Source organism: Coturnix japonica, chromosome 3 (assembly GCF_001577835.2).
Source record: "Coturnix japonica isolate 7356 chromosome 3, Coturnix japonica 2.1, whole genome shotgun sequence".
Lineage (NCBI taxonomy): Eukaryota > Metazoa > Chordata > Aves > Galliformes > Phasianidae > Coturnix > Coturnix japonica.
This window is the reverse complement of record NC_029518.1, coordinates 46,630,264-46,651,949: the sequence shown is the minus strand read 5'-3', so window position 1 is coordinate 46,651,949 and position 21,686 is coordinate 46,630,264. Positions and strand designations below refer to the sequence as shown.

At 41.8% G+C, this 21,686-nt stretch overlaps 1 protein-coding gene across 7 annotated transcripts in view; it reads right to left on the bottom strand.

Annotated features, from left to right (window-relative positions):
* The window catches only part of ZDHHC14 (zinc finger DHHC-type palmitoyltransferase 14), a 94,733-nt gene extending 80,912 nt beyond the window's left edge, over positions 1 to 13,821 (bottom strand). For 5 of the 7 annotated variants that reach the window (XM_015858324.2, XM_015858327.2, XM_032443262.1 and 2 more), the window contains exon 1: positions 12,444 to 13,356. In XM_015858324.2, the coding sequence (XP_015713810.1) occupies positions 12,444 to 12,694 (251 nt within the window). In that variant the 5' untranslated portion in view covers positions 12,695 to 13,356. Of the gene's footprint in view, positions 1 to 6,125; positions 6,181 to 12,443; positions 13,357 to 13,707 lie in introns of those variants that run through there. The other 2 variants (XM_015858325.2, XM_032443263.1) reach the window with 2 other exon arrangements.
* Between the last annotated feature and the right edge of the window lie 7,865 nt (positions 13,822 to 21,686).

Genomic DNA, 21,686 nt, shown 5'->3' with positions numbered 1-21,686 from the left:
GTTTTTCCTCCTTCACAGCCAACTGACTGTTTCCCAAACTCCTTGAGTGCAAACTGAACAAAAAAGCAAAATTCTTATCCCACTCAATCTCTGCGCACTTTCCTCTGAAATGCCTTTCTGCCCCAGCACACTTGTTTCGATTTACTCAAGTATTGGAAACAACATTCCTGCCTCCAACAAATGGCATTAAAAACCAATGTGCAACATAGTCAAAGAGTCTATGGCTTATTATGTCAGAGCAAAAGCATCTTTTACTTTGAATGTGAACGCTCACAGTGGTGACTGGAACACTTCAGCCTCTCCAGCCTAAGCTAAAGAAAAGAGAGCCTTCTTAGTGCCATGCCTTGTAGAAGAACGATTATCCTCTCAAGGTCTTATATTGAATTAGATTCATCTCTGTCACATTTCAGTACACAGCTTCTTCCTCGTCTTCAGCTCTGAAGGAAGACGATTCCTTCTGCTCTGATTAGTTTTAGGTGTCTTACCTAACCACGTAATTTCAAAGGCCAATTCTTTTATCATATGTTGAATAGAGATATCCACTCCAACTGTCTCTTGCAAGCAAACCACTCGGTTTTCCATTAACTGCTTTATAATTCTTCCTGTATCCTACTACGCTGAAACTTTCAACATTTACAACACCAAAGAAAACATAAAACATCCAAGTATGCAGCTGAAAGGAACTACGAAGAAACAAGCAAATAACCTGGGGAAATTGCCATCTCAGCTGAAGCGTGGCTGAAATTAAAAGGATTATGAGAATACTCCTTTCCTTCTTTAGTGTAGTATATGTGTAGCTAACTCAGCTATTCTCACACAAAAGCAGGTGAAGCTCTCTGGGAGCTCTTAAGTTCTCTTACTGAAGCGAGGCAATACATTGGCTCCATAGTCTGGCTGCGGGGAACTGAATTGGAAGGCTACACAGATAGGGATGCAAGAAGAATCGTATCACTTACTGCCTCTGTGTTGTGCTACAGAATTGAGAATAATGGCTATTTTAGACAAGAATAGAAATAAGATGTAAACAACTAAAAAACTCTTAGCGTGCTATTTAAAAGATAGTTAACAAACACAAATTGCACTGTGATTCAGTCTCCTTCAAAAGTAAAATGCAGTTAAGATGTCAAAACTCTTACAGTCTCTACAGACTATGGACAACCAACAGCCTAGAGAGGTGCTGTGTGCACTCTCACAGATGCCAAATAACAAACCAGGACTAAACAACAAGGTTCCTCAGGATGGGGTACAGTTGCAAACCACAGCTAAGGCGATTTGGCAATCTCCTCCTCCTCACTTCCCCACTTCTCTACACTAGGAATAACGTGCTTCTGACTTTTCAGGGTGTCAACTCAGGGTCATAAACCAGTATACAGCTTTTCTTTGTGTAGGCAGAAGAGAGACAGATCAGCTTTCTGCAAGAAGGGAACTCCCTGAACTGGTTCACTGTTGGGTGGGGTAAAGAGCAGAATCAGGCAAGTGAAACAGCTAAGGTCTAGGAAAAAGGAAGAGACAGCTCCATCCTTTTTCAGCAACCTATGATCATTAGGTTGGTCTCACTGCAACTGAATCTGTTAAACTGGAAGAATGTTCCTATGATGTGCTCTAAAATTTTGCTTGAATTCAGAAATGGTAAGAATGCAACCCTGTCCCCATTAAAAAAAGCAGATGTGCCTACAAGCATGAAGTTCACTTGGAAAAAAAAAGTAGTTCAGTACATGGTATAGAGAGATATGCCTTTGGCTTCAGGATGCAGAGGTTCAGATGTACTGCACCAAAACAGAACATGCACTGCTTCATTTACATCTTCTTCTCTTATAATTTTATTCCCACTCTGTAATCCAGAAATGGATACCTGCCTTACTGCAATTATTTACTCTTTTTTAAGCAAATCAGGGTTTAAAGGGAGTTTGGAATAATCTGGCAAGTAAGGTGGTATCCCTTCCCAATGATAACAAAACGACAACTATTCAGACAAACCATTTGACCTTTTCTGTCTAAGACCACAGAAGCTAAAGCATGGTATCTCTTAAGGTGCAAGACAATCTGAAGCTGCAGCAGTTCAGCAGGAAGATGCTGAACGTGCAGGATGGAAACAACTTTTTGACCTGGTCCAAGCACAAGGAGAAAGACTCCATTCTACACAGCTGCACAATAACTCACAATGATATAGGCAAATGCAGTATAAGTCACAGTTACTCATAGGAAGAAATCTGTGCATGTATCCCCCTCTCAAGACAAAGGCAAAAACCACTGTATTTAACCTTCACCTGTACTGCCTCCCTACCTCTTCTATAGCAACTACACTATGAGGCCAGAGAAAGCCAGCAAGTGGCTAGAGAGGTTAGACAGGAGATCACAAAATTTAAGCAAGGCACAGACAAACTATGAACACATCACAGATCACTGCAACAACTGCTGCATACAGGGATATTCTTCATGAGTGAAATTGGTTTTAAATTTGATACTTCTGTTCAACTGATAAGACACCAATACAATTCAGAACAAGCCAGATGGACGGTAGAAGGCAAAATCTAATGAGGTACAGAAGACAAGTGAAAGAAAGCTTGGGAAAAAAAAGCAACAACAACAAAACAACAGAAGCCTTGGAAAATGTGCTTTGAGCTGAAAAAGCAATATTCAAAGATAAGGAATGATGGGGTTAAAAAAAAAAAACCACAATAAAAACACTATGGCTATTTCTATTCTAAATGCTATTGGACTGAGGCTTAAAGTTCAAATCTTAAGACAATGTAATGCTGAAGTAAGTTCTCTTGAAGCAAGCATGCAATAAGTGGGCCACTAAAACAAGATTAAAATTATCTTCCCACATATGTCTTCTGCTGTCTTACAGGAATGAGAGCTCAGAATTATCACAGATGATAGAATGGTTGAGGTAGGAACCAACCCCTGAAGACAACCCACTCCAAACTCTCTGCTCAAAGCATGGTGGAGGCTCCTCAGGGTTGTAGCACATAGGTTTAAGCAACTCCACAATCTTGCCATGCTCAGAGTCTGCAAACACAAAAACAGCAACATAAAAACAAAACACTGAACCCACCCATCAAACAAAAAAAAAAACTACTCATGTTTTTCTTGTTTGGTGGATTTTATTCTTTTTTTTTGTTTAACTCCCCCCCCTACAATCAGTTACTTACACAACAATAATATCCTGAGCCCCCTTTTACTCCAAAGTAACTTAACAAGAAAATCCTTAAAGCGTTTATTTTATGTGCCAGTGGCAATGGTCACACACAGTGCATACTGGGTGCAGGAGAGAGTTCAAGTCCTATCCAACGCTGAAGTATCTTAGAAGTTGTATTTTGTCGCTATATAGATGCATTACCAGCAGCAGTCCTGAATAACCCATATACACAAGAAAATATCAGCTGCAATACTGATGCAAGCCATCACCACTCTATAGCTTTTTCTTTCTCGTGCATGCTTTTAACTGCTCCATATAGTTTCAACTGAGACAAAAGTTTAACTCTTCCACACTATAAAGACCTTTTTGTCAACAAGACATCATTTACTAAGAAAAACATGCAGATAGTTACATCATGAAAACCCACATCATGAGCACAAATAAGCACACCAGCACAACTGAAGTACTTTCTTATGCTTGCTTCTGTCCTTAGATAGTACCGTTCACAACCAGTGGGCTTACTGAACACACACAAGCAGGCCTGCTATCCTCTGGGCTTCCTGAATAGCAGCCAGGAGGGAACGTAAAATTTATTGCAATCAGAAATGAAAGTTTTATACAGTCTCATTTCTGTTACTTTTCTAATGGAACCTGAAAACACAACTGCCGAGTTCAACCCTCTGCCAATGTTGTTTAATCTACATTCACATCTCCTAGTAATATCCTGAGTGACTATACTAAAATAATAACAAGCACCGGTACATCTTTTACCTACTTTTCCATTCTCATGGACATGTGTATATAGACACATAACAAACATATACTAATAAAAGAAAACCCACATCTATTGCATCAAGTATATAAACTCAATGCAGACAATGTAATTTAACTGCATTTAACATGAAACTCACAAGCTGAAGATTTTGCTTATGTCTTCTCAGTTTTCAAGTTAATTCTCAGTATTCTGTTGAATTCCCTGCTTTGCAAAGTATTTTCATTAAAAGAGTAAAACTTAAATTAGAAGCGAAGCTAACTGCACATTCACCACAACAAATGTGTGCTAGTGGTATTCATTGCAGTAACCAACTTAAGAGGAGGGCAGGAGTGGAAAACAAAAACAGCTGTGATCTCATTAGCCAAGCTCATTATGTAAGACCTCATTAGCCACCATCCCACAATAACGTGAATAAACCCAGTAGACACTAATGAAAAGGAAGCAATAACAAACCCAGAAGCCAAATATTCATATAGCCCTACAGCTCGCCATCACCCCAGCAGTTGGAGTGATGCAACTGAACTAGGCAAAACACGCAGCCCCGCACACTGTTGAAATCCCATGGTCAGGCATCTAAGCACAAAGCACCCTTTGCCTAATGACAGCAGTATAAACAGGATCTCCAGGGGATCAAAGCTTCTTCCAGTAGGAATACGTACAACTGAGTAAGGAAAAGGCTGTCTAGAACAAAACTGAGAGTCCAAAATGCTTTGGTTTCCATCTGATTATTTGGACTAAGAAGTGCTCTGAGTTTTTATGCTAATAACCGTTAACATTTCAACAACGTGAAAAATACAAAGAAAATTCTTTTTGGCCGTTACACCTTGGCTCCATCTTCATCTTTTTGATTTATAAAGAGTTCAACCACTTTACAGGGCTTTTTTTTGTATTAAGCTCTGTATAATTACAGACGGTCTTTTCTAAGTTTAATAAAACTTCAGCCATTCTATCTGACTTCAGGGGATTTTTCCATCAGCTTCAATAGAAGAAAGATGAGCAGCACTGTGATGCACAAATCCCTATAGGCAGCCTGGAACATCAGTGAGCATCAAGTACCACAGCCTCACTTCAGTAGCCATCAATCAGGGTAACAGAAATTTCCTATATTATGTTAATATTACTTTTTTAAGCATTTTTAAAGCCCTGTTATTTCAAGCCAGTTTTTGGTAGCAGTTCTTTTTTGATGCTGTTAATTACTTCTTAACTATTTTGAAACAATCACGTAGCTAAAAAAGTTAAAAATATTCTCAACTTTCCACTGCAGTCATCTTCTTCTCTTTTTCATTATTACTTGCTCACATTTGGATGCTCAGGCGAACAGTTTAAAGCTCTTCTACAATATAGACCCTTACCGTACAAAGGGGAACATTAAAAGGCCCTGCTTATATGCTAACTACCTGAATGCTATAACTTAGTCATTAGAAGGGTATTTATATTTTAAAGCATCCAGTTTGAACTTCATGTCAGTTTCTATGGAATCTACAAATAAGCTCAGACATTAACAATTTCTTTTTCTGCTCAAAAAGGGGTGAAAGGAACAGTTTTGTTCTAGGACTAGTACCTACTCATTCTAAAAGATAACTTCTTAATCAACCAAGGGCAAGCTAATCGCATATAGCATTTCTTACAAAACAGAAAGTATATTCACAAAATAGTAACACAACACATCTTACAGAAAATAAATCATGTAGCACTACAGACTTTTTTCCCCCTCCATGAGTCCAAATATAAAAGCAAGTAAAAGAACACTGAAAATATTATTATTCACAAGAAGCTACTTTCAAGAAACATTTTGGATAAGTTTTTCCAATAATGTAAACCTAACATGACCCCCTCAATTTTAGCCTCTAAAAGATGCATTTTATACCTCTGCAACACATTTGTTAACATAAAGGGGCAACAGCTCCCACTCAGAGAAAACCAAAACAAATCAGGCAAACCGTACAGATTACACTGACAAGAACCTCAAATTTAACAGATTGAGAGAGATTTTTGATCAAACATGTCTAATCTCATATAAATCGCATATATGCGTCTGAAAACGCATAGAAATATTACCCACCAGCAACAGAGATTTAAAGACACATGTAAAGCTATAATGGGATTTTATTAGCAGGGTGGCAAACTCTTCTCATGTGTTACAGCACATGAGAACGAGCCCAAAAGCAACAGCCACAGGTGCAGAAATGAAGTAAAACAGCTGCTTACCCCTGGAAGGTCTCACATTGGCAGGAATCTCCAGCAAGAGATGCCCTCACCTCCACTGCCAGCCTTTAAATGAGGTCTGGAAAGCGGTGGATCCTGACTCCACCCCTTCCAGTCACTCAGGTGCACTGCATGCACCTGAGCTCCCCTGGGTTGGCCCTGCCAGGTGCACAATCACTGTTTCGGGCTGTGACTTAGTATTTCCACACCATGTTTAAAGGTAAGGAAATTAACTAAACTTTTGAAGTCACCTGCTCATCACTCTGGAATAGGTATCAAGAATCAAATTTACAACTCTTTACAGCAATCAAAGAACTACAACAAGAGTAGCTCACTAGGCCACTGTGTAGGAAAAATGGCATCAGGCATAAAAGGACCACAGACCTTCCCATTTTACACCATAGATGCACATACATGAACAATCCCAAGCAATACAGAGAGTTCCCCAGGGTCCTTAGGGTACATTCCATCTTCACAGCCAACATCACTTCCTACACACAGTTATACTTTCTATTTTCACATCCTTCCACTCCCACAAAGTGTGGGGGGGAAAGAAAGAGGAGAAGATGAAGCTGAAATGCAAGTAGAACTGTAAGTGAGAAAGAAGTACCTTAAACATAATTTTTGGTCTTTTAAAGTTTGATTTCTCCACAGAACAGCATGAGATCATCCAAAGCATGCAAAATAAATAAATAAATAAATAAATAAATGTGAAATTTTAAGGAAAAGTATTTGAAGTGTTATAAAACCACAAAATACCTCTGCAGTTTCAGAGGAACTAAAGGTACATCTTTCAAAAATAGGAGAGGTTATCCTTTGGTTATCCTCACCGAACCTTAGTCTGAAAAAATGAAGAATAATTTTCCACTTCCAGATAAGAAGACTGAGCCTTGAAACACAGAAGTGCATGACCTAATATCAAATGCTGTTAGTGCTTTTCTGGGTAAAAGGATTTTGGTTTATATCATTTAATTCATTCAAAGCAGATTTAAAAGCTTAAACAAATATACCTGCCCAGTGAACCGCTGCTCTAAGACAGGCTAGAACAGAACCACTCACTTTTGGCAGGGAGTAACTACAGGGAATATACTTGCACAGATCCATGAGAAACAGCTCAACTAAGGAAGCTCCTTATGACCAAGGAAAGGAAAGTCACTTGCCAAGGAAAACAAGTATTAAATACACTTTGGTTCTGAAAGATATTTGATTCTGACAGGTAACATTTTCATGGTAAATTAAGCATGAAGAATAAACAACATCTGGTCAGAATGCATTATGAACGTGCCGTATCATTTGGTAGATATGTATATATACACACACACACTAAATAAAAGAAATTAACCCCAAAGATTAGGTTTATTACATTTCACATCTTTTTCACTAACGTGGCAAAGGGACAAATAAATATTGATCTGTTTGCATTTTAACAACAATTTTCATAAATAAAAGAACTCAGAGAAAAAAAAGAAGTAGGGGAAAAGTTGCCACTATGCACTATAAAGCACCTACTGCCTTCCATAGAGGAAAGGATGGAGTTTTCCACTGAACAGTCATTTTAATTTATATCAATTTTCACTTTAAAGCCATTTTGACATCTTCATCAGGAAGTGCTCTGCAAACTTACAGTCACCTTAACAGCTGAAATCGCTATCAGTAGCATGCAGCAACACTCAGTTGAAGGACATGGTCATCATAGGATGCAAGTAACCTACTCATCTTAGAAGCAGAGGAAGAGAAATAAAGGGGGGTTATGAGATGAAAGACATTCTGCCTCCTTGGAATACAACTTCACACTAAGAATTCACCTCTTGAGAGCAGAAAGCTTGCCACAAGATGAAGATGCTCGTGGATACCCTGGTGAAAGCACTCAGCTTGCTAACATCAGTGTTTGCACACTGAGGCTCATCACAGAGAGCAGCAGCAAGTGGCACCACTTTACCATAGCATGTGCTATAGAAATTCAATATTGAACCATCTACAGCGCATCAGAAAGCGTGACTCACGGATGTCCTCCACTCACACTGGCTTTCAAAGTGGGAGGCCTGAGAGAGGTTGCCAGCAACCATACGAGCAGATAGGAAGCAATGATTTGTACACACATATGCACATACTCAATCTCGGTTTAAATAATTTTCCAGCATCTGTCTTTGGGAAAACAGTTCCATTACACAAATGCTTACAAAAATCAAGTTTTAACTAGCTCAGAAAATCTCTAGTTGGTTGAATCAGTGCAAGTGTCACATTATATCAGAAGTGATGGGGCTCTGGCTCACATTTACAGAGAAGAGAGCGGCGCTGCCTTAGCCCTGCCGGCACCCAGCCATCTGCTCCAGCCTCCTCCCATAACTACTGACCCTGCAACCGAGCTGACAAGAGAAAACCAGACTGTGCCTGAACGGCATCTTCACTTACATCCACCTGTGACTGGAAACTTCAAATGAAGCAGCCTGGGGATGGGCATGTTCCCTCCTGTGCCTGCTCCACAAAGGAGCTGTGCTGGCAGCCAGGGGTGCTCCTGGCAGCAAAGCCCATCTACTGCAGCTCCAAGCTCATCAAGCTTCTGCATCCACATGAGATTTGCCATTCAATAAGATGTCTGTTTTACACATCCTACTGTATTAAATAGGCCACTCAGCCTCCATTTTGCTTTACTCCAATAAAATAAATAAATAAGTATCCCAAGTGACCCCAAGTACGATGGGTTCTTTCCTCTTGCTGCATATCTACCTGAATAAAAGCACATACCTACCTGAATAAAAGCAGTGAATACGAAGTGTCTTAATTTCACCTGCTTTTATTGCACCAAAAAAGGACTTTACATAAATGTAAATACAGTGGTTGGATGGGCCTGGCACAGCAATACTATCTGCCCTTTGGTTACTGATGTTGCCATTGCTCTAGGGAAATGAACTTGTTTTCCAAGCTGGTCATACAGATACTTCCACATGAACACCAATTAGTTTCCTATAAAAACATACCTCTGCATAGTGGCACAAGGCAAGGGGAAGTAGAACAAAAAGCCCAAATTGGAAAAGAAAAACAACAAAGCATCATGCTGATAGAGTTAGGAATTGTAATTTCAAGATAAAATAACATACTCTAAATTTGAAGACAAGCAAATTGCAATGCCTAATCTTGAGCATTTTGAAACATGTATGTTTTAGGAGTACCACAATCGCACAGCATCTCTCTTGGGTTCCAAAAGTACTTGCAGTGTACCACATTACAATTAATAGACACAAGTTACACAAATGAAACTGCTTATTTGCATTCTCTTCCTTCAGAAGGGGGCATGGGCAGCAGTTATATTTTAACAGTTTGAAAGCTTGCCATGCTGGAAGATTTCTATTTATTTGTTGGTTTCCTTTAAAGCACATTCTGGCTTTACCTCTTTGAAAATGAAAAAGAGTGAAATGATAAAAGCAAGAAGTTGTGACATACTTGGAATATTTGAGAGAAATACCAACAGAGAAAAAGGAATAAAAATAACAAGGCAGGAGCTTGGAAAAAAGCAAGCAGGAAAAAAGCACAGAAGCACAAACATGAAGAAACGTGAAGATTTCAAATGCATGGTTACGTGTCAAAAGCTATACAGGTCAAGATGTATTACGTGTGTTTGCTTTTGGAAAGCTACAATTTGTTGATTCGGAGAAATGCATTTCTACCCTGGCAACGAGTCAAAAGCACATGAGACAGCTCAGGATGAATGGGTGTCAAGTAAAACAAGAGGTACGAGAAAATGATGTTAGAGGAACAAATGAAACCAAAAGGATAAAGGATCAAGTGTTTGTGCCAGCACAACACTTCCTCAGAAATAAGCTGTCATATTCACCTCTTTCCTGCTCTCCCCATTCACAGCTTGCAAATGAGGAATGACTTTGAAAGTTAGCATGTATTTTCCAGTTTCCAAAATGTGAGTAAAATAACTCCTTCCAACAGTAGCAAGATCAGTCACAAGAATATACACTGCATCTTTCTTTTCAATGACAGCTTCACCTAACAGTTCACATAAGTAAGGCATAGGTCTGTTGAGACATCACTTGGGTCCACATGTACACAAAGGAGTGAAGCACATTTCCATCTCATTCTGCAGACTGCTGGCTGAGTAGCTGCTTCCTAATCAAATCATTCAAGTAACAGAAGTGACATTTAACTCAAGATGTTCTCAACCGATCACTAAATAACAACCTCAGGCTTCTAACAAGTGATACGACTAGAAACTGCTTCAGAATAGCGCTGTCTAAATAAGAAGCTCCCTTTTTCCTCTGTGAGGTTACCTACCTGTCCTAGTTCTAACACCACAAGCAGGCTGAACGCTTCTCAGTCTTAAGGCTGGAGTGATGCTGGGTGGGGTTGGTTTTGATTTAGTCTTCAGAGGACAAGGCAGAATTTCAAGCCTAACTTATTACATCAAAAATTAACTATCATTGCCATAGTCTCTTCACTTAGCTCATTTCTTTAAAATGAGAATGCATGTAATGCAAGAACGACCAAAGAGGAGCATACACACAGATAATTTGGCATAACTATAACAAGTCGAAGATTTGTCTTTGCTTCAAGACTAGCAATTTCATACCAAACTGCCATACTCTAACATCAAGCATGGTTCTTCACATAAAGCTACACTGCAAAAACAGTTCTAAGACACAGTGGTGGTGTCTGACCCCAACAGTGTGCATAACCCACAGCAGTAATGAAATCAGGTGAGCCACCAGCTCTTCCTGCATTAACAGTTCTGAGTCATACAACTGCAGAGAATATTTATCTCTGTAGGATCCAACTGTTAAAACATATATTAAAAAGCTGGAAGCAGTTGTTCAACAACTAAGTTCTACAACCAGGACCATAAAGCATTACAGTTCTGATCTTAAATGTTACATTCTGGTATTCACCAAAGTCCAGAACTTCCCCTCAGGGGGTTCACTGACAATGAGACTGCACACAGAGGCAGGTGTCAGCCTTCGTATCTAAAATGGGGCACAACCACACCAAACAAGAGAGAGCAGCACCCACTCCTTATGCAGTAACATCAAGCAGGCACATCTGATACCTACTTAAAAATAGGAAAGTAAGCACACTTACAGTTAAGTGTACACAACATCAACCATGTTATTGCAACTACTTAAAGGATGCTCAAGAAGTTCCACAATGACTGCAGAAGATTTACAATGAACAAATCCCATCCAAAACTCACAGAAAACAATTCATCCACAGAGTTCATATATATACATTTAGCCCTTGGTCACAAGCTGAGCATTTTTACCTTCTCAAATGTTACTAGTTCATTAAGAAGATGTATGTTTAACTGGCACAATTTAGAGTTTATTAACATCACTACGTTCTTTAGAAGACACCATGTTTTCCTGCCACAAACCACAAATGAAGCTACAGTTGTTTTAACAGTTGCAGTAGGACTAGTAAAGTCAAAGGAATTCAGTAATTCTTGCAGTGTTTTAGCAGGGGGAGCACCTTTGCACTCACTTTAGGATAAAAAAAGATGAATGGCATTTCACATAACACATACCTAATTCTTTATCATCGTGCAAAATGAATTATGCCATCCCAACATATGTACAAAAATAATAATCAGCATTTTGGATGTGCTATTGCTGCATGTTCACTTGACAGAAATGGGAAGGATTCCTGAAGATTCACAGAAACACAGAAAAACTCCCTAGGAGGACACCAGAATCCTGCTTACAAAATAAATCCAAAACAAACATAGGTTTCAGTAAGATCAAACTCCATGTTGTTACCAGCACAGGCTGAAAGTAACTCTGTTACCTACTGGCTGACAGCTGTGTATGGAGAGGATCGTACAGCTCTGCCTCTCACTTGCTAACCTGGAAATCCTGTCCCCGAGCTGTTAAATGATTTCAAGAGGGAAAAATAAAAACGGACTCATTTATGAGCTACTGAAAGATACCGCTTCTCTTGCACTTTGCTCTGTGACAATGGGTCAGAATTTTTCTATCAGTTCTGATTCTCAGAAGAACAAGCAGCAGACAAGAAACTATCTATCTCACGTCTTGATGTCCCAAACCTGTTGTTGTACACTCCTCCTGCAACAGGAGATGGAAATCTGCAGCACAAGAGCCCTACCACGCTCAGCCTCAAACCTCGGCTTTCTACAGAGCACAAGAGCAGCACATAACCCTCAGCATCTTACCGGATGATATTTTCAGTTACATAAATCGACATTAGCCGATGTCAGCCAACACCCTCTGTGACATCTGGATAAACACCCTCGTACCGCTTTCAGACGGACGATAAATAATAACAGGCAAAGTGTCAAGATACAAAGACTTAAATGTCACTTACTCAAATGCAAAGAACAGCCCACTGGTGACCAGGATGAGCACGAGAGTCAGGTAAAAGACTCCGGTCTGCCGAGCCATCATGATCCTCCCATTGCAGAAGAATTTGTTCCTTCCAGGAAAAACCTCCCATTTTCTCTTGGGAGCTGGCTTCTTTTTCTTATGGGGAGACTCCATGGGAGACGAAGAGCTGTGTGTGCTGATCTGACTGTATTCGCAGTCTTTCATGGGCCCACTGCCACCTCCAGGTGTCATCAAGAGAGAGTACCGTGTGGGGAGAACCCCACCAAGAAGTACAACACGCGATATAAATCTGTGCAAGGCTCCTGCTGACCGAGGCAGCCCTCTCCTCCAGTCCCAGTTAAAACAAATGAGTTCTGCTACCAGAGCAGCAATAGGGGCACTATGCACACACGGGTTAATTCTTCGGGAACCAAAGCTGTCATATCACAAACGCTTCCGAGGGGTCCTTCCTTCCTCCACCAGTTACAAAACCATCACGTAGAGGAATACTTTGTAAAGCAAATTATGACAAAACGAGACCAAAAAGAAAAAAAAAAAAAAAAGAAAATTATAAAGCAGTTCAGCTGTCCAAAAATAAAATTTAAGAGAAAAGGATCAGTCTTTTTCTTCTCCGAGTTTATTTTGGAAGGGGAGGGTGTTTCTTCCTTCCCACGCACACCCCAGAGCTCTCTCCGCGGGTCAGGAGGTTGGCCAAGGCAAGGTTTAGCAATCGAGTCTATCATTCATAGCGATTTGGTATAATCCTCCTTCGCGCAGCAGATTTCACTGCTAAAAATGACCACCGCTAAAACGCTCCCCCGAGAGACGCTCGTAACAAATCATTAAAGAAAGAAAAAGCAAGCGGCGCTCGCGGCGCTGCTCCAGCTCCCTCCCGGCGACCGCTGGCTCAGGGCCGGGGCCGGGCGGGCGGCCGCCGGGCAGCCGGGCGGCAGCGCCTCATCCCCCCCTCTCCGCCGCGGCGCCGAGCGGAACCGCGTCCCCGCCCCGCGCCCCGGGCGGCGCCGGCCGCCGTAGCCCCCGCCTCCCCCGGCACAACAGGTCCCCGCCGCCGCCTCGGCCCCACGCACGCGGGGAGGCGGCGGGGCTGAGCGGCAGAGGGGCGGAGGGCGAGAACCGTGCCGGGACCCCGCCGGCCCCTTACCATCCTCCCGGACCCCGGCCCTCGCCCTGCCCGGAGCCCCCTCCGCGCGCCGGGAGCTCGCTTCACCCCCGCCTCCGTTAAAAGATATCGGTGGAGCCTTTACCCAGGCTTATCCCCCGCAGCCAGACCCGGAGGCAGCGGCGGCCGCCTCCTCATCTCCGGCGGGAAGCGGCGAGCGGGGACCGCACGGCGAGCGGGGACCGCACGTAGCGCACCCCGCCGCCCTCGGGCCGCCCCTCCCCGGCCGGGGGGCAGGCGGTTCCCGCTCCTCGCTCCCTTAGGGCCCGCTCCCAGCGGCCCTTTCAGCCCTCGCCTCCCCTCGCCCACGCGAGCGCCACGGGCGCGCGACTCCGAGCCCCGGGCGATGGCCGCCGTCCGCTCCGCTCCCGTCCTCCCGGCCCGAGCTCCCGGGCCGAAGGCAAACGAGTTGTGCGGGGGAGCGATAGGCAGCGACAAGCCCTGCCCACGCGGCCCGACCCAACGGGAACGCCCTCCTTCCCCGGGCGGGCTCGGGGCGCGTCCCTTCTCCCTCTGGGAGTCGTAGTTTTGCCGGCCCCTTCCGCCGGGCGGCTCCGTAGAAGGTTGGGGCGAAGAAGGGACTACGAGTCCCAGCGTGCCGAGCGAGCACAGCCCGAGGCAGGGGGCGGGGCGGCACGGCGGCCGCGGGAGCGTTGGCGATGTGTGGTGAGGAGGGGGCTGCCCTCTGATCCGCCCGCTGTGCGCGGCTGTAGCAACTTTAACGAGAGTACCGTTTACAGAATTCTGCCGCTCACAAAAGGAGAGTGGAGCAGCTTGGGAATCAGCCCTGGTGCTCCCACAGCACACAGCGGGCTGGTTGGGTTTCCAGATGAATGAGGACACATTGCAGTCAGCTTGCGTCTCTTGTGGTTGGATGTTGTGATGTACGTGAGGATGCAGCGGAATTCTAGTATATAGGTGGTGTGTTTTCTGTCTTCATAACTTCTAGTTTTACAGTGGTATATTCATCCCTTCAGGTTACTACAATAAACTAATTATTTCTCCATAAACGCTGACTGATACCAAAGGAACTTCGGAATAGATTGACCAGTAATGGATACTTGCTCTTCCTTTGGAGGAGATACTTACTTTGATATCTCAAGCAGCCTGGTACCCTCCTGCTGAGTCCACCATCCATTTTGCTGATCTGAAAGAATCACTATAGAAATCAATGAATCATGAAAGCTGGAAAAGACCTCTAATATCACCAAGTTCAACTGCCCACCCACACCACACCCACTGACCACGTCCCTCAGCGCCACATCCACACGGCTCTCCAACACCTCCATGGATGGTAAGTTCACCACATCCCTGGGCATATCATCCCCTGGTGATATTAATGACTGTAAGATGTGTAATGGCACTGTTCTCTCCTGAGCTTACGAAATATTTCAGACATTCAGAAAAACAGAACAGTTTATGGGAAAATGTCATTGTCAGCTTATCTTCATTGGTAGCACTCAGGCTAATTTCAGAAATACTCTTCAGAAACAAAGCATTTGTTAAACAATGCCAGCACCTCGTTCAAGCTGCTGTTTTACTCCACGGTATCTCCCCTGGTTCTTTTTGTTTGATACAATGAGGTTGTAAAATGATTGTCAGTCATGTTAACAGAGAGAAATACTAAACAAAAAATAGGAGTGCCTGAACAAATAATACTAAAAAACTCAGAGTGAAACTCAAACTTTTATTTTCAACAGCCAACGTACTTTGACTCTATCAAGGTCACCCAGCACTACACATGGTATTTTTCACACAGTTCTAGTGCCTAATCACTATCAGTCCTTCACTGGAACTCAAAATATTATTGGTGTTGCTTTGCGAATGTTATCGACACCTTTTTTAAAGCTGCTTTTAAAACCATTTGAAAACTCCACTACAAAAATACTTTATACACTCAATATTTCACACAATTCAACACACAATTCAACATTATCCTTGAAAGCACTTGTTAGAATTCACACACAATATCTTGTATATTATCTTTTTTGTTAGGAAAATACTAACAGGTGAGCTGTTACCCTGAAAGTTACTATCTCTTACTCTGTCTGAAGTCTGGAGGCATCATAAGGGCAAGTCTTAAAACAACATGGAAGCTCATTTGCTGAGACGACACGTAGAACATCTGTTACCACACTTGATTACAGGATCAGCTTGACTATGGTATAAGCATTATCAAAGTACATGAACACAAATTTGGCTTCTTAACATATGACTTCACTGCTTTGGGTAGAAGTGAGACTAGAACTCTACTTAGTAAAGATGCAATTGAAATCCAGAAGTTTTCAGAATTGGGTATGTATCCCTCTTTAGTCACTACTTCCAAAGTTAAGGAGATATGGCCATAAAATCTTACAATTTCAATTAAAAAGAAAACGGAAAAGAGAAAAACACCATACACAAGTATCATCACTGTTGTATTTTCACCTACTTAACACTCCTGCTTGCTCTAACTTGGGCAAAGGAAAGAATAAAAAATTATTGACTCTGGAAATTTCTTACAGATCACAAGCAAACCAAAGGAAAGTGCCAAAAATAGTGGAGTTAATTGAGGAAAAAAATATTTCCAATGTTGTCAATCCTGGAGCATGTAAGACATTCCCTTTTGGAAGCCAAGAAACAACTTTCCTCAGTCTTAAATCCTGCCATAGTAACCATACACTGTCTGAACAGTGCCGTGAATTACAGTTTGTTTGTTGTTTTGCTTGCATGTGAAGAGCCCTGCATTCTTCATGACTTGATGCAAAGCAGCACCACATTATTGTCTGGTACCGTACAGAAATTTCTATACAGCAAAGGTCTGTAATATGGCTGTATTCCTGATTCTTAGTTAAAGAGTGGTTCGTACAGCTTTGTCCTAATCCCAGTTCACCAAACCATTCCTTTTCATACAGTAAACTCCCTCTTTAAAGCCACTTTTTTTCCCCCCTACATTACATACAGGAAATGAGCTTAGCGTTTCAGAAAAATAAGCATGTGATCACAGGTCATACCCATCTGCTTTCTTTTGGCTGCCCAAACACTCCTCTGACTACATATTCAACTTGTTTTCAGCCACAACCCCCATATCCCTTTCCATGGGGCTGCTCCAGGCTCTCGTCCCCCAGTCAGTATATATATATCCATGCTCCATCCCAGAAGCAGAATCCAGCACTTGCTCCGCTTAAACTTCATCTGGTTGGTGATTGCCCAGTCATCTAGTTTATCAGCATCTCTCTGTAAGGACTTTCACCCTTAAAAGAAGTCAACAGCTCCTCCCACTTTAGTATTCAGTGCACACCCATTCATTTTCTGCAGAGTTAACAAGCTAGAACAATTCAGCAAAGGACATGACAAAGCATCACAAGGGAGGGCCAGGAAGAACACATTGGCCAGCAAAAGGAAAGCGAAAGAGGAAAACTAAGGGGCAGGCTGCATGTCTGCAGCCAGCAGTTAGTTAGATTTGGCTGGGCTGCCACTGAACTTCAGGCTCACCCAGATCTGCTCACAGGGGCATCAGCTAAGTGCAAGAGCTGGCAGAAAGCGAGAAGAGACAAACAAATAGCTTGAAGGCAGAAAAGGAACTGGGAGCAGAACCTTCTCCCGATGGGTAGTGATGAACTGTTAAATAAGCTCAAGCTTTCTCATTAAGACTTCCTGGGGAGAGCAATATATAGTGACCGAGTTCTTCCCACAGTGTTGGCAATAAGCTTTCCCCCCCCCCCCCCCCCCCTCTTTCATTGATTTTCAGGAAACCTTTAAGAATTTAATTCTACTTGAAACTGCTGCCATCTTTCCTATTTAGCCAGGCAGTTTCCAAAGTCTTTCCTCAGAAACAGTAGGGAAGTCTCACTGACACTTTAAATTGTTGTGCAAGTCCATTTTCATGGGAAACAAAACAAACAAAAGTAACCCCAGCAATGTATTACAACCCTGCAGATGCTCACGTAATTAGAAGGATGCTGTCAATGGCAATTATTTTAATGAACTTATTAAAATAGTAAAAATGCTTTGTGTTAGAGTTCTTTAAATAACATCTCCCGCTCAAAACAATATGGCTTTCATAGATTCTTTTTAATTTTTTTTTTCTCTCTTACTGTGGGCTACAGAAGGGACCCAGCTCTTAGTAGATGAAAGAATAACTGCAAACATTGAATCATAGAATGGCATGGGTCAGAAGAGGCCTTAAAGATCATCACCTTCCAAGTCTTCTGCCAATTTGCCCATAAAATCTAATCTAAATCTCCCCTTTTTCAGCTTAAATTCACCTCTCCTTGTCCTATCACTATCACAACATGTACAAATTTTATCACCTTTCTGATTGTAAGCTCATTTTAAGTATTGTCAGGCCACAATGAGGTCTCCCTAGAGCCTCCTCTTTTCCGAACAAGCCCAGCTCCTTTAGCCTAAAATATGCTCAAGTTTATCTCATATCCACCCACCACCTCTGTACATGGATTCCTTTCTCTTCTCTGCTGTCACAGCAAACAGCCTCTTGCAGCACTGTGGAAAAGCAGGAGCTCATTTTCTGCAGTAGAGCACAAGAAAAGGCTGTCACCCAGCTCACGGAGGAGCATGACGCTCGTTTTGTGAGAAGACTTCATTGTAATTACAGTCGTGGGCTGTTAACACTGTTTTGGACTACATACTTCAAGCAGCCATTGCTGTCAGAGGAACGCATCCATGATGTGTTTATGTGGAGTAACATGAAGTACATAATAGTTTTCCTGTAGGAATTAGGCCATTAGAGACTTCTGAAAATCCCAGTGGGAGGCTATCTGCATCATTGCACACTTAACTAGGCCGTCTGAAAACAGAGCTAACTGCTTTTCAAAATCTCTTTAATGCTTCATTGTCAAAATTCAACATCATTAAATGGGAAGATTTAACATTATATCATTGCTTCTCTCTTGCTCTCTTCTTTTCTTTCCCAAACTCCTTTTCCTGCCTTCAGTTTGTTTTTGTGTCCCTTCCACACCCTCCCTCTCCTGCTGCATATAATTTCCTCTAGAAAATAGTAAATTCTCAGTTTTTATACTTAGTCCTTTTTGGACCATAAAACAATGAGCAAAACCAGTAAGGAAGAGCAGTCATTTTGCACCTCTGAGAGCTATTGTTTTCAGGACAATAAGCCATGACAGACTCAGGGGTGCAGCACATCAAGGACAGAATTAATGTCCTATTTAGAAAGCCTAGGTTCCTTCCCTTCTGCCTGCAGAAAAGATAAGAAACTTATTTCATTTACTTGGCAATGTATACTCTAGAATCTGAATATTCAATGAGTCCTGTAAACAAAGGACTAGATGTGACTCATGGATCATATGGCTGACAACACTGCAGTAGAGAAAAGAAGACTGACAACAGAAATGTGTCACCAGTGATATACAAGTGTGGTCAGATGTACAAAGCAGACACATTTTTCTTCTACGTTCATTTATTTACTGTAGTGATCATACCCATATTTCTGTGAATACTTTTACATGGATGAGCTTTGCTCTTCTCAAAAGCTCGGCTATGTGTACATTTATGGTATCAGAGCACAAGCAATTACTTATACTGCTAGTGAGTGCAACATCTGCAGAGGGAAACTGTGCTTTTAAACTCATAAAGTTCGTTTCATACCAGTTAATGTGGTGGCTCACTTGTAAGTGTTCTCAGAAGTTTGCATTCTTCAGATATACCCGAGTGGGCTTCATTTCTATTTTTTCCTGTAAGAATATTATCTGTTAATTATTTTTACATGGAAGGAAAGGGAAAAAAACAAACAAACAAAAAGGAATGGTAAATCTTTGTAATTATTTGCATAGTTAAGACAAGATTTTGACCCAGATTCTGAGAGTAACTTGCAAAGTCTTTAGAACATATGCTTTCAACACCAAAATACAAGAATGAGATCATAAATCTGAATTGTTGTAGAATTAGCTTCCTGTAATCTAATAACATTCATATAAATGGCTTCTGATGAGCAAATCGCAGTCTGTAGCATAATCACATATTAAACCAATAAAACTGTAACCAGAAAATCCAAGAAATTCATTCAGAATGCTGCAGGAAATTATTCATGCCATAAATAATACGCAAAGATTAGTCATTGGAGCTCTATAAATCGGTATGTATTATTTGCTTAAAAGAACAGTAGGTATAGAATACTAACAGGAATATAGCAGGAAAATATATATATCTTAGCTTCATTAAAAAAAAAAAAAAAAAAAAAAAAAAAAAAGAGCTTGGGGGAAAAATTTAAACTCAGGTTAGATATAAAGGCAACTGAAGTGCTTACCAGTAACCAGAGTCTCTAACTAAATGATATTTAAGGTCCCTTCCAACCCAAAACTATTCTGTGAACTATAGCAGGGTACGCGCAGACCTGCCTTCTAACCCGCTCTGTGTGCATCAAGTCAGACACTCTGAGTGCCCACAAAACCTCAGCAACATTAGAGGGGAGAACAACAGAAGAGGAATGCTTGTGTGAGTATCTGAGCTGGAAGAACATCAGTTACTAGTAAATAGGGTCTCACTTGAACTTTGATATAACTTTGTGATAATTTGATAGATATTTACAGGAATAAATTTATAAACTGTGTATACGTAGAAGAAGGAAGTATCCAAATACAAATAGCGAGAAGCCTGAGACCTTCAAGCAAACAGCATCAACTCCTGGGTCCCTTCAAGATGATGGGCACTCAATAAAGTCAATGGCTGAATTTTTAAATGGATGCTTAGAGCTGAGGATGGTGACAAATGGAGGGGAAAAAATAAGGACCTGCTGTTTGTGGCATAAACTGTACATGGATTTTTAGGATTACCTCACTCAAAAATAGCATCCTGTCAAGGGAAATCATCTGTAAATACCTGCATTTCTCCACTTTCATGGTAACTGCAACGGATTTCTCCACAGAGGAATACTAACAGTAGGAAAATTGCCAGTGGCACAAAGATTTATGAGATGGGGATTTATGAGAACCTACTTTGGCCTCCTTTTATTGTTTTGGTGAGTGTCATGCAGACCAACCGGTGCAGTCTAGTTTTCAGCACTCAGATCAAAACTAGGGCTTCCCTGAGCAGACTGGCTTCCTCTTTATCCTTTTTCACATGGAGAAAAGCATATTTTAGCGCAAAAGTCATCTTCTACATTTTTAGTCTGCATACCACAGCCTTATTAGGCACCGTGCAGAACACTCATCAATTGTCTGCCTCTAACCACGATACCTAACCACAACATGATGCTCAGAATAAGACTAACGCACACTGGTAACCTCTCCACAGCATACACTGTGAACAATTCCTACCTGCTGTTTTGCTTGCTGTAAGAGCGACCATATCTGCTGCTCGTGCAACAGCTCAGGAAATTATAACAGCAAGTCAGGCCTTTTCCAGCCTGCCAGGGCCAGGTAAGCCATCTCTAGATGTCATCATTTAACACATTGCTGAAACGTCTAGATTTGTGTGAATTTATCTGTATATTTTTTTTTACTATTTCAAAGACAGCAGTGAATACTCTATGACTTAAGAGGTTTTGCATCTTGGAGACTAACTTTCCATGTGGCACCACACTCTGCTCTGTATCTGAGATGAGCAGCGGATAATCAGGAATTCTTGGCTACAGGAAACCACAAGTGAGAGGCCTGTCTGTATGAGTTAGCACCTGCCGTTCAGCACTGGCAATCTGGGCCTCCATGCATATTCAGGAGGCAGCTGGTACAGTTCAGCTTTGACAAATCTGAGGTGGGGCTGTTTGCAATTCAAGATCTTCAAAGCCATTCTCCAAAGCCCGTATACCTCTATAATCTACTCCAGTGTAAGGGTGGCTAATTGTAAAAGTATTGACCAAGATGGTGGTAAATAATCAAAGGTAATTAGCAAAAGAAAACTCACCAATGTTGATGCCTTGACCAGAAAGCTGAGGCAGTCTCCACTAGGGAGCAGTCTCCAAGAGATGCTGCCTCAGTGGTGGTCAGCCCTTAAATGAGGTCTCAGAGATGGAGTTGAAGTCCACCCCTTCTGGGAGCACAGCTAGATTACTCTCACCTGTGCTCCCGCAGCTGACCCAACACTTGCCTCAGCTGATTAATCAGTGGTTCAAGC